Source organism: Stegostoma tigrinum, chromosome 23, assembly GCF_030684315.1.
Source record: "Stegostoma tigrinum isolate sSteTig4 chromosome 23, sSteTig4.hap1, whole genome shotgun sequence".
In the NCBI taxonomy this organism is placed as follows: Eukaryota; Metazoa; Chordata; class Chondrichthyes; order Orectolobiformes; family Stegostomatidae; genus Stegostoma; species Stegostoma tigrinum.
Window position 1 is genome coordinate 6,221,530 of NC_081376.1, and position 12,095 is coordinate 6,233,624.

Genomic DNA, 12,095 nt, shown 5'->3' on the forward strand with positions numbered 1-12,095 from the left:
GGATGGGCAAGAAATGCTGGACAGCCAACAATACCCATGTCCCACTAACGAATTAAAAAAAACTTGTTTTATTTGAGAGCTTGTACTTCCACTTGAATCATTACTTCAGATTGAACTTTAACAGTACAATATTTTGGTTAGTTTGTCACAACTGAGCAATCATATTTCCAAATAAAAACCGAAAGAAATGCAGTTGCTGTAAATCAGGAACACAAAACAGAAGCTGCTGGAAAAGCTTAGCAGGTCTGGCAAGGAAAGGAAAAATAGTTAACATTTCGGGTCTGGTGACCCTTCCTCAGAACTGGGTGCTGGGAAGGGTCACCAGACCGAAAATGTTAATTATTTTTCCTTCACAGATGACGCTGAGCTTTGTCAGCCACTTTTCTTTTCTTCAATTATTTTACCACAAGGAATCGTGCATCATTCACCTACCTTTACCAGGGCCGCTGCTGCCCTGAAACTCATCTTAGCCACAGACTCTCTCTTCCTCCGTTTCGGAATACGGTTGTATCCGGAACGGGAACTGGTGAAGGAGCACAGAGACGCAGCACCAGGAGTGATCGGGGTATGCGGAACACTGTAGCCATCACCATCATCAGTCATCCGAAATGCCCTTCCTCTGGCTAACGGGTCTACAATCTGCATGGATTTATATTGAAAGAAAAGCAGAGTCAAAATGCTGTAGGGGGAATTAAAAAAAATCTTCCAGCTTATTCTGGGATGATTTGGGTACAGGTGGAGATGGAAAGCAGTCAGAAATACATTTGTTGCCTGCTGATAAACAGTCCAATTAAAAGGTAACAGTATTGAACATAAGAGGTGACCTATAATATACCACATACCGCACAAAGCTGCCCATGTCAGTTTACAAACACACTCACGACTGCAACACAAGCAGATTTTGAGAACTAGAAGACAAGATACTAGAACTACTACAAGACAGCAAATCAGGAGATACGTTCATCCTCAACAATGGCCTAGAATGTCCCTCTTTCAAAATGGTTCATCTTCAAAACAGAGACACTTAAAACAAAAAAAAAGACACAAATGATTTATTAAACCATGTCATGTCACCATTACTCTTTACAAATGTAAGTATACATTATAACTGTGCCTCTATTAAAATTACAGTGATTGCCATTTGACTGTGGGCACACCAGCGTTGCCTCAACTGAAAAATCACTGCACTGCTGACCTGGTATCTGTGCTTTTATGACTTTTAATGTAGTTCCTGATTGCATTTAAACACTATACCATCCATGATTGTTAAGCTGCAGTTGCAATGATGATGAAACTGTCAGAGTCCGCCATTATTACAACTGTGAAACTGACTGGTGTGTGCAGGGGTGTAGCTAAATGCAGAAAGCAAACTGCTACCATCAACGATTCCCTGGTTCTGCAGAATGTTTGGAAGTATCAGACACAGGAAGTATACCACTGGTGTGGAGGACAGGACCAGGCAAGAAATTCTTGGATAAAAAACCCTGAAAGAACTGTGGACGCTGGAAATCAGAAACAAAAGCTGAAACTGTGGGAAAAGTTCAGCAGGTCCGTCAACATATGTGGAGATAAATCAGGAGTTAACGTTGCAGGTCCAGTGACCCTTCCTCAGCACTGATTTCTCTCCACAGACACAGCCAGGCCTGCTGAGGTTTTCCAGCAATTTCTGTTTTTGTTTAAGAAACTCCTGGGATAGATTTGGAGCCTCTTTCCATCCTATGATTTAAATCCAGCTTTTAAAACAATACATATCTTCAAATTACAACAGCTTTGCCATCTCAGCTTCTCATTAAAACATCAATCCATTATGCTGGGTGACTCCAAACTTCCCACCATACAGAAAGCCAAGATAGCCACCTTCCCAAGGATGAAGAAAATGAGAAAACATCTATGTATATTTGTAATCCTTACACCAAGCCTAAACCGCCTGTTAGACTTGTAGCAGGCACAGCTCTGCCTAAGCAAAGTCCTGGCATGTTTGTACACCTGCTTCACGTAATCGAACTTTGATGCAAGCTGAGCTATAACTGGTAGGATATCCAATGTATATTACCATGCTAGGAGTCCCACCTCTGCCTTTGGAAAGCAGGAACATTCTGCAACAACATACTTGTCACAACAAAACAGGAGCAAAATCTGACCTACTCCTCCCATGCCCAGCAAGATAATGGTAGTTTTGCCCTGAAGCTGAAGGGTTAAAGAATTGCTAATAATGCCAACAAAATATCACACAAGGCACCAGTGAAAATCAAATTTGGGTTACAGTACCTTTCTTGACTCAATCTCTAATACAAGTGGAAACGTCTACATTTATCTCATCAGATAACCTTGAGAAATTCTACCAGGCCAGGCGAAGAAAACAACCCCAGACTGCTGTACGGCGAGTCCATCCTCCAGGTTTGTAATTGACCTTCTGAAAGGTGCTAGCTTTCGGCATTGTCAAGGTCCAGCACACACACTGCTGCAGGGGACTCCGATAAAGCTATCAATAGGCAGGATCACAGAATACAAATAGAATACCGGGCAGTTTGGCAGTTCTGCCAAAACGCACAGTTATGGTCCAGGAGCAGTCCATCACCAAATATGTAAAAAGTTTGAAATGCTTTGTGGGAAGAAGGAGTGGAGAAAGTGACCGAGACCACGAGAAATGTTTCCCCTCTCCCACTGTGTTTGCGACATGGCTGTTTGGGTGAATTAATATAGTGTGCTGGCTGCAAAGAAGCTAGCACATGATGTAGGTGTTAGACTGACACCCAAATGTGCTGTAGAACAAGATGGACCATCACACACCAATCCCTACTGACAAGGCGGGCGCATGTGTCTGTGTGGTAAACAGCACCTCAATGCAATAGCTATGATAGCTTTGTGCTCTGGCTGAAGCAGTAATGCGTTAACAGGTGCAGTAGGACATGGAAGCCAACAGCATGCAGTTAGCTGCTATGTGAGCGAGCACAGAAGTGCAGCCTGGTCCAGAACATCAGATGGATGTCTGTCTGCACACGGAGTGTTCTAGCTGTAGTCTGTCAATGCTAGTTGCTGGAGCATTCCAGTGAGCAATTGCTGTTCCAGGTTGCTTTTCCTTGGCTCATTTCAGAGCTGCAGAGAGATTTGGAGGTGGAGAAAAGAGCATTCATTACCCTATCAGTCCACTTTGTTTCATCTCCTTTGTGGATCGAGTCCTGCGTTGATGCATGTTCCACTGCGGATTTGGGGGTTTGTCACTGTTCCATTTGTAGCTGAATAGTTGTAGGCAACTTTGCATCCAATATATACATGGTTGTCTTGCAGGAGAGAGTAAAACTAGGGATGGAATTTCTTGACTCCCGAGTTTCCGATCCTTGTGACTAAAATGGCGACTGCGATTCAGCCTGCTTTCCATGTTCTGTTATCAGACGACCACAGCTACTTTTAAATCTATGGAAGTCTCAGGTATAACAAACAAATGAAGAAGACTAAATTCTGATAAATCCATTTTCACTGTGATCGTAACAATAAACTGTTTTATTGGTGAGTAAAGAAAGGATGAATCTGTAGTGGCCATCCCATCCTAGTTCACCAATTTCCTTCCCATCCTGTGATCCTTTCTGGAAACAACATGGACAGGAAAATCTACACAATAACTGAGAGCTTACCACAATGTCAATACCCGCCTCTAACTCATTATGTCAATGGGCTGGCTATAACTGCTCCTAGACAGGGGATTTGAATGAAGTCAATGAATAAAGGACATTCCAAGATCACACTTCAACTAATCAATCTGCCCCCTTTGTTCACTGCCCTCCTGAGTTAATCTAAGTAGAAGGTACCTTAATCATCATTGTAGTCAGTCAGTCTTGGAAACTTAGAACAGCGGATGTTGTTTTGAAAATGGTTTTAAAAAATGGCATATTCGCAACTGTTGGAGAAAGAAAATTACCCATTTGCAGACGCGCAGGAAATCTGATTAGAGCAAAGCAGCTAAAACTACTAATACAGAACAGCTGGCCACACAAGAATAAAACCGATAAAAGATGGATAATATGGAAAGCATTAAGAATTTTCCTTTACAGTAGATGGTTTTTGAGGAAAAAGTTCTACTGCATTATTAATAGGTGCAAAATAAAAAAATCAGGGGCAACAAGCAAAGTTGGCATTAGATAAGCATCATTAAAGGGTCACCACAGGGAAAGAAGATAGTTTGAGAACTGAAAAAGGATCTGAGAGACTGAAACGGGAATATTTAGGTCATACTGCAGTTGCCAGTTTCCAGTGACTAACAGGCAGCCTCACCCAGTCCCAAGAGCCAAGTATGTAAAAGTAAAAACTGCAAAGCTAACAACAAGCTATTTTTTTCATGGGGAGGCCGATTTTGTTTCTGAAGTCAGCTGGGATCGCCCACTTGAGAATCTCACCAGAAACTAACAATGCTGGAATAGGATTTCATTCTATACCACACTCCACTGCACTGCAAACATCAGACAAGCAATACACTTGCAAACTTGCAAGAACATTGATCAAGAAACAGTGTCCCCCTTTATGGAAGCTATCGTTGTGCACATTAGTCTGGAAATTTCTGAGTAATGCCATAATGTGAAAGCTGAATAATACTTCATAAAAGTTCCTCTTTCTATCTCTCATTTTAATAGAGACATTCAAAATGTGGGGGAGTTCCAGAATGTTGCAGGAGCAAACCCAAGCAATCCATTAACAATGAGTGGGTGGGGAACAGTGGGATTTTTTTTTAGCTTTAATCTCAATGTTTAGATGAAGGTACAGTCCTCACCCATTATTATAATGAGATGGAGTGATTAATTCATTTAAAATTCAGAGGTTCATAAAAACGATAAAAAGCACATGGAGTTCTTGTAAAATAAAATCACTTGTGGTAATCCCTAAACTAGTCTGTGGGGCTTTGTTCTTAACATTCAGATATTAATCAGGCAATATTCATTTTCAGACTAAACTGCAACTTTAGTAGGAACTCAAAACAAGAGGAACACAGACCAGGGTATATGCCCAGCAACCAAAGGCTGTCATGTGCTTTGTTCTCCTGAAGCTGAATTTCATGGCCACACAGGGGTCACAATATTCTAACCAACAAATGATGCCCCCACAAAGTGGAGCTCTGTGCTGTCAGGATACTTTCATTTTTATGACATTGCGCAAAACCTGAGATGGGGAATGGACAGAGTATCGGTCTTCCGTTTGCCTCTCTTTGTACCAAACAGCATATCTGAAATTCCCTGGGAATTACAACCATTGCACTGTTGCTAACTCTCAGTGGAACTCTTAACCGGCGACAGCTATTTTAATAAATTATTGCACCAAACAAAAAATGTCCTTAAAGCACACAGATAGCGAATGAACTGATAACAAGTTCAATTTAGTGGCTGTCACTGACAGTCCGAATGTGTGCGTGTGTGTGTGTGTCGGTGGCGGGGGGGGGGGGGGGGGGGGGGGGGGATATAAGCTGCCAGAGGAAGTGTTGGAGGTGGGTACAATGACAATATTTAAAAGGCATCTGGATGGGTACATGAATAGGAAGAGTTTAGAGGGATATGGGCCAAATGCTGGCAAATGGGACTAGATCAGTTTAGGATATATGGTCAGCATGGACAAGTTGGAATGAACGGTTTGTTTCCATGAGGTACAGCTCAGACTCTGACTCTAGATTGTTAAATTTACTATTAGCCCACACCCTGACAGGAAGTAGCACAGGGTCATATCTGGTGGCAGCCCTTATAGAAAGGCTGACATGTCTACGTTTTTAACTTTTGACTTATTTTCCTAACTTATACCTGTACTACCTATATCTGCAGTGCAGTACAATGTTTTTCTTTATTTTCTCTATCTTTTGTACCTAAGATTTATCCCAAGATGGCACCATGCTGGTGACAATGTACACATTCTACTGTACTCTTTGCAACTTGAGTGCACATGACAATAAACCTAATTGTAAACCTCAAACAAGCCTGTTTGAAGCAGGCTCACTGTCAAATTTCCTTGGAAAAGTGTCCGGAGATTCCGCTGCACTTTATTCAGGAGCTCCCTCAAACTGTACCGGCTGTGTCGGACAATTCTCAGGAGGGGATTATGTTGCATTATTGCGAGAGTTTCAGAAAGACATGTTCGAGCATAAAAGATCACCACCGTACTCCTTGGACAGTCTGTGTGTCAAATGATTCTGCAGATATTATGCAACAGTAATAAGCAAACATGGATCTCAAATTATACGCAAGTCTGAGATGTCTTACAAGGACTGTTAATAAATTTGCAAAAAAAAACAAACAAACAGTCTCAATAGGAACCAAAATCTCTGGTATATATTATGTCAGTTGACAGAGAAACAAATCTATTCTTTATAATTACTTCCAAAGCTTCCGGAACCAAGAGGTTATGGTGAAGCTGTACAAAACTCTGGTGCGGCCGCACTTGCAGTGTTGCGTACAGTTCTGGTCACCGCATTATAAGAAGGATGTGGAAGCTTTGGAAAGGGTGCAGAGGAGACTTACTAGGATGTTGCCTGGTATGGAGAGAAGGTCTTACGAGGAAAGGCTGAGGGACTTGAGGCTGTTTTCGTTAGAGAAAAGAAGGTTGAGAGGTGACTTAATTGAAACACATAAAATAATCAGAGGGTTAGATAGGGTGGATAGGGAGAACCTTTTTCCGAGGATGATGACGGCGAGCACAAGGGAGCATAGCTTTGAATTGAGGGGTGAAAGATATAGGACAGACGTCAGCGGTAGTTTCTTTACTCAGCACAACATCGAAGGCCGAAGGGCCTGTACTGTGCTGAAATGTTCTATGTTCTATCATAACACTCTGTTACACTTAATTCAGAAAGGTATGAATTGAATTTGGAAATGCTGTGCTGTTGGACCAGTACATGTGCTGCGTTTATTCTCACAAGCAGGTGCAAGATTGGCCAAACAGCCCTTTAGGCCCGCTCTACCATTTGATAGGACCATAGATCTTCAAATTACTTTCTCAACTCAACTCTGCTATTTGTTCATTGTAGGCCTCCACTCTCTTATCAATCAAAAATCGAATGGTGAAGTCTCGAATGTATTCAATCACCCAGCCTCCACTGCTCTCCAAGGAAGAGAGTTCCAAACATTAATGACTAAGAAATATTGCCTCATCCCAGTCTTAAATGGGAGCTCTCTAATTTTTAAACTCTGATCTCAGGCTCTAGATTTCTCTCGGGGAAGAATCCACTCGAAACCCTTCCGATTGAGCCACTTCAGAATCATTTTTGCTTCACTGAGACATTCTCTCATTCTTCTAAACCCATTAGGCAGAGATCCAACTTGCTCAACCCTTCTTAAATCAGACTACTTGTTCACTCTAAGAATCTGTCAAATGAGCCTTCCCTGTTTATAGTGTCATACAGTCACACAGCACGGAAACAGATTAGTCCATGCTCACCATGTTCCCAAACTAAACTAGTCCCACCTGCCTGCACTTGGCCCATAACCCTGCCAACCGTTCCTATTCATGAACTTATCCAAATGTCTTTTAAATGTTGTAACTGTACCTGCATTCATCACTTTCTCTGGCAGTTCATTCCACATGCGAACCACTCTGTAAACAAAGAAGTTGCCCCATGTCTTTTTTAAATATTTCTCTCTTCATCTCAAAGACATGCCGCCTAGTTTAGAACTCCTCCACCCGAAGGAAAAGACCTTTGCAATTCACCTAACTCTGCCTCTCATGATTTTATAAAATTCTATACACCCGCAACCTCCTCCAATGGAAAAAAAGTCCCAGCCTATCTCAAAGCCATCATTACCGGTGACATTCTGGTAAATCTTTTCTGTACCCTTTCCAGTTTAATGATATTCTTCCTATAGCAGGACGACTGGAACTCGACACAGTACTCCGGAAGAGGTCACTACAACATCTGTACAACCACAACCTGACGTCCCAACTCCTACAATCTAAGGTAGCAATGAAGGCAAGCGTGCTAAACACTTTAACCACCCTGTCTACGTGATGCAAATTTCCCTGAATTATGTATGATTATGTGTTAATTGCTTCCTGTGCAATTATATTTCTCAAGTCAGTCAGTGAAATACCAGCCCAAAGCCAATGGCCAGGACTAAAATACAAAGATCCAAAATTGGCACAAACACAAAATGGGATCGAATTGATTTTTTTTTGACAGGTCCACTTCACCTAGAACAGCATTTAAAAATTCAGCTGACTACCTTCCAGCCCACCAACTTGGCTCTCTACTACAGTTCAGGGAAAAGAATGTGGTTGAAGCAGGAGTAGTATAATTCCCACCAAGAACATTACCTATGTATGCGTATCGCTGCAAACACACAGGATTGCAATAAACATGACAATCTTTCAGGAGCTCTGTTGGGCTTTTGCCCAAAATCAGAGCACTTTAGGCTATTTTGAAAATCCACTGAGTCATACAGAGCATGGGTGTATGATGATACATCGGGCAGAGTTTCCAGCACTTTTGCGGTCTTGTCATGGAAACAGTGCTAGCTATCTAAAAATGCTGGAAATCTCAAACACAAACAGAAATTGCTGGAAAATCTCAGCATCTGGGGAGAGAAATCAGTTAACATTTTGGGTCCAGTAACCTCCCTCTGACCTCTGTAAGTAGAGAGGAGAATTCGGTATTTTGTGGTCAGAAATTAGGAAACTAGTTAGGAAATTAGCAAGAAGCATGTCAAATTAGTAATCACCACAGAATCCAAGGATATAGAAATAGGAGGATAGAACAAATGAACAAATGGTGAGTGTGAAGACAAGAGAGATTCAGATTCTTTGGACATTTGACTCAGGTTTAAGGGATCTGGGATCTGGGCTGATGGCACCTAAATAGAGCTGTGACTTCCTTGTAGGACCATTTGCTAATGCTACTGGGGAAAACTTAAACCAAGCTTGGTAGATATGGGAACAAGGAGATAATACTGAAGGAGGATACAAAGAACATAACATGCGCAGTACAGGCCCTTCGGCCCTTGCTGTTGTGTCGACCTGTGAAATTGAGACAGAGCAATAGCCCTCAAGTAGGAAATAGTGTATAAACTGGCTCAATAAGATGGAACAAAATAAAATCTAAATTTTGTGAATCTGTGGACTGTGGTTAATAAGATTGGTGGGTTACAAGTGCAGACTACCATATGGAAACAATATGTTGTGGTGACAACAAAAACCAGGCTTAAGGAGAACAGGATTGGGTATTAATGAATGTTTCTAGATGCAAGGTATCCAAGGAAAAGATGAAAGGATGGGGGCGTGACAGCACTGACCAAGGACAGTATTCTATTACTGGAGAGAGGGGATGTTTGAAAGAGGTGAAGGAAAAATTTGATTTGTTTGGAGCTGAGGAATAAAAAGTTGTAAGGTGGTGTAGTCTGTAGGTCAGCAACTACATAAAGACACAGAGAAACAAAATTGCAAAGGAATTGCAAGGCAAAAAAACACAATGATTATAATTGGGGATTGTTATTATCACAATACAGCTGGGAGAGAAGTAATGTAAAAGGGAGGGAGGGACAGAGTTTCTAGAATGTGTTCAGGAAAATTTTCTAAATCATTGTGTTCCCAGGCCAATGAGGAAAGTTGTATTACTTGATGAGATCCTTAGAAATACAACTGATCTCATGTCAATTCAAGAGTGTTTAGGTGACGTGGACCATTATCGTAGAATCCTTACAGTGTGCAAGTAGGCCATTCAGCCCAGTGAGTCACACTGACCTTCTGTAGGCCATCCCAAACCCCTTACCCTGTAACCCTCCATTTACCATGACTAATCCATTTAGTCTGGAGTCTATGGGCAGTTTAGCATGGCCAATCCATCTGCACATCTTTCGAGGAAACTCTAGCTGTGTGTATCTCTCTCGCGCTCGCTCTCTGTTTGGAGATTAGTAGAAAAACAAACAAGTAAGAGAAGAAAAAAAAAGATTGGAAGCTATCACAACAGAATGAAAACATATTCTATGGGCAAATAATATAAATGGTAAGAGGAGGAGTGGGGAGCAAACACGAAAAAGTTTTAAATTAATATTTCTTATTTAGCCTTGCCAAGTAGTATGTTGATGCACAGGTTAAGGTGAAAGAGGAGGTAATTATATCCCAGAATGGACAGATATTGGTGATGTAAAGATGGGTATCCCCCAGTGAAATGGCAACATAATTAACTACCACGTAGCCCATGGCATTTGACACACACTCAACATCGGCAGTGAAATATGATGATCTGCAAAATCTTGTGCTTAACTTGTCTTCTCATTTGCAAATCAAGCACAACAGACAAATGGACAACTATAGGAAGGGGTGCAGTCAATGCAGGACAGAGGGTGTTGTACTTAAATGCACAAGCAGCGTACAAAACAAGGTAAGTGAGCTTGTTGCACAGCTTGAAACTGACTGGTACAACATAATGGATGTCCCAAAGATGTTACTGCAATGTGATCAGGGCTGGGAATTAAATATTCAAGGATACTGGTCCTATTGAAATGACGGGCGTTGGGGTGGGGGGGGGGGGCTCAGTAGTAAGAAATGAAACTAAAGTGATAGCAAGACGTGTCAGAGTTGAAAGAATCTGTGTGCGTACAATCGAGGATTAGCAAAGGCGGGTAAAAACACCCTGATGGGTTCTGTGAAGGCCTTTGAAAAGTAGTCAGGATGTGGGGAAGAAAATAAATCAGGAGAAAGAAAAGGCATGTAAGAAAGGCCCCATTACAATAATCATGGGGCACTTCAGTATGTAGACTGACCTAGGGAAATCACATTGGGAGCACATCCCAAGAAAGGGAATTTGTGGAATGTTTAAGAGATGGCTCGTGTGGAGCAGCTTGTGGTACAGCCTTCGAGAGAACAAGCAGTTATGGATTTGAACTGGTATATTGAGGTGGATCTGATTAGTGAACTGAAGGTGAAGGGTGGCAGCACTGTGGCTAGCACTGCTGCCTCTCAGCGCCAGGGACCCGGGTTCGATTCCACCCTTGGGCAACTGTATATGTGGGGTTTCTACATTCTCCCCGAGGCTGTGTGGGTTGCCTCCCACAGTCCAAAGATGTGCAGGCTAGGTGGATTAGCCATGCTAAATTACCCTTAGTGTTCAGGGATGTGTAGGTGAGGGGGATGGGTCTGGGTGGGAAGTTCCCAGTGTCGGTGTGGACTTGTCGGGCCGAAGGGCCTGTTTCCACTCTGTAGGGAAATTCTACGAACTCCTGGGGGGGGGGGGGGGGGTGCAGTGAGCATAACATGGGAGAATTCACCCTGCTGTTTGAGGGAGAAGCTGGAATCAGATGTAAAGATATTACAATTGAGTAAAGGTAACTACAGAGACATGAGGGAGGAGCTGCCTAGAATTGATTGGAAGGGCAGACTGGTGGGTAGACCAGCAATGGCAAGAGCATCTGTAATTCAAAAGGCAAAGCGGAGATTCTTCCCAAGGATGAAGAAACATACTAAGAGGAAGTTGAGTCAACCATAGCTGACAGCACAAAAGCAAAAGAAAACACATACAATGTGGCAAAGATAGAGGGAAGGTAGAGGATTGGGAAGCCTTTAAAAACCAGCAGAGGACAACTTCTAAAATAAAAGGAACAAAGGGGACAGTAGATTAAATACCAGGGTAAGATATCCAGTAATATAAAAGAAGACTGCAGGAGTTTTTTTTTAAGATATATGGAAAAGCTAAGAGAGAGGCAAGAGTGGACATTGGAACACTGGAAAAATGAGGCTAGAAAAACAGTAATGGCAAACGAAGAAACGGCAGAGGAACTGAATAGGTGCTTTACATCAGTTTTCACAGCAAAAGACATCAACAACGTACCAGAATTCCAAGAGAATCGGGGCAGAGTTGAGTAAATGGCCATCACTGAGGAGGTGGTGATAGGGAAATTTAAAGGTCTGAAGGTGGGTAAATCACCCAGGCCAGATGGACTACACCCGAGAGTTCAGAAGGAGGTAGCTGAGAAGGTTGTGGAGGCATTATTGGCGATCTTACAGGAATCACTGGAGTCAGGGAGGGTCCCAGAGGACTGGAAAATGGCTAATGTGCATCCCTGTTTAAGAAGGGAGGAAGGCAAAAAACAGGAAACTATAGGCCAGTTAGCCTGGCTTCTAAGATTTTGGTAATA

The 12,095-nt window shown here is 42.2% G+C and overlaps 1 protein-coding gene across 8 annotated transcripts in view; it reads right to left on the bottom strand.

Moving 5' to 3' along the window:
• Positions 1 to 12,095, bottom strand: part of rhbdf1a (rhomboid 5 homolog 1a (Drosophila)) — a 320,599-nt gene that overhangs the window by 49,420 nt on the left and 259,084 nt on the right. For all 8 annotated transcript variants that reach the window (XM_059653890.1, XM_059653891.1, XM_059653892.1 and 5 more), the window contains one exon: positions 433 to 639. In XM_059653890.1, coding sequence (XP_059509873.1) covers positions 433 to 639 — 207 coding nt within the window. The remainder of the gene's footprint in view (positions 1 to 432; positions 640 to 12,095) is intronic.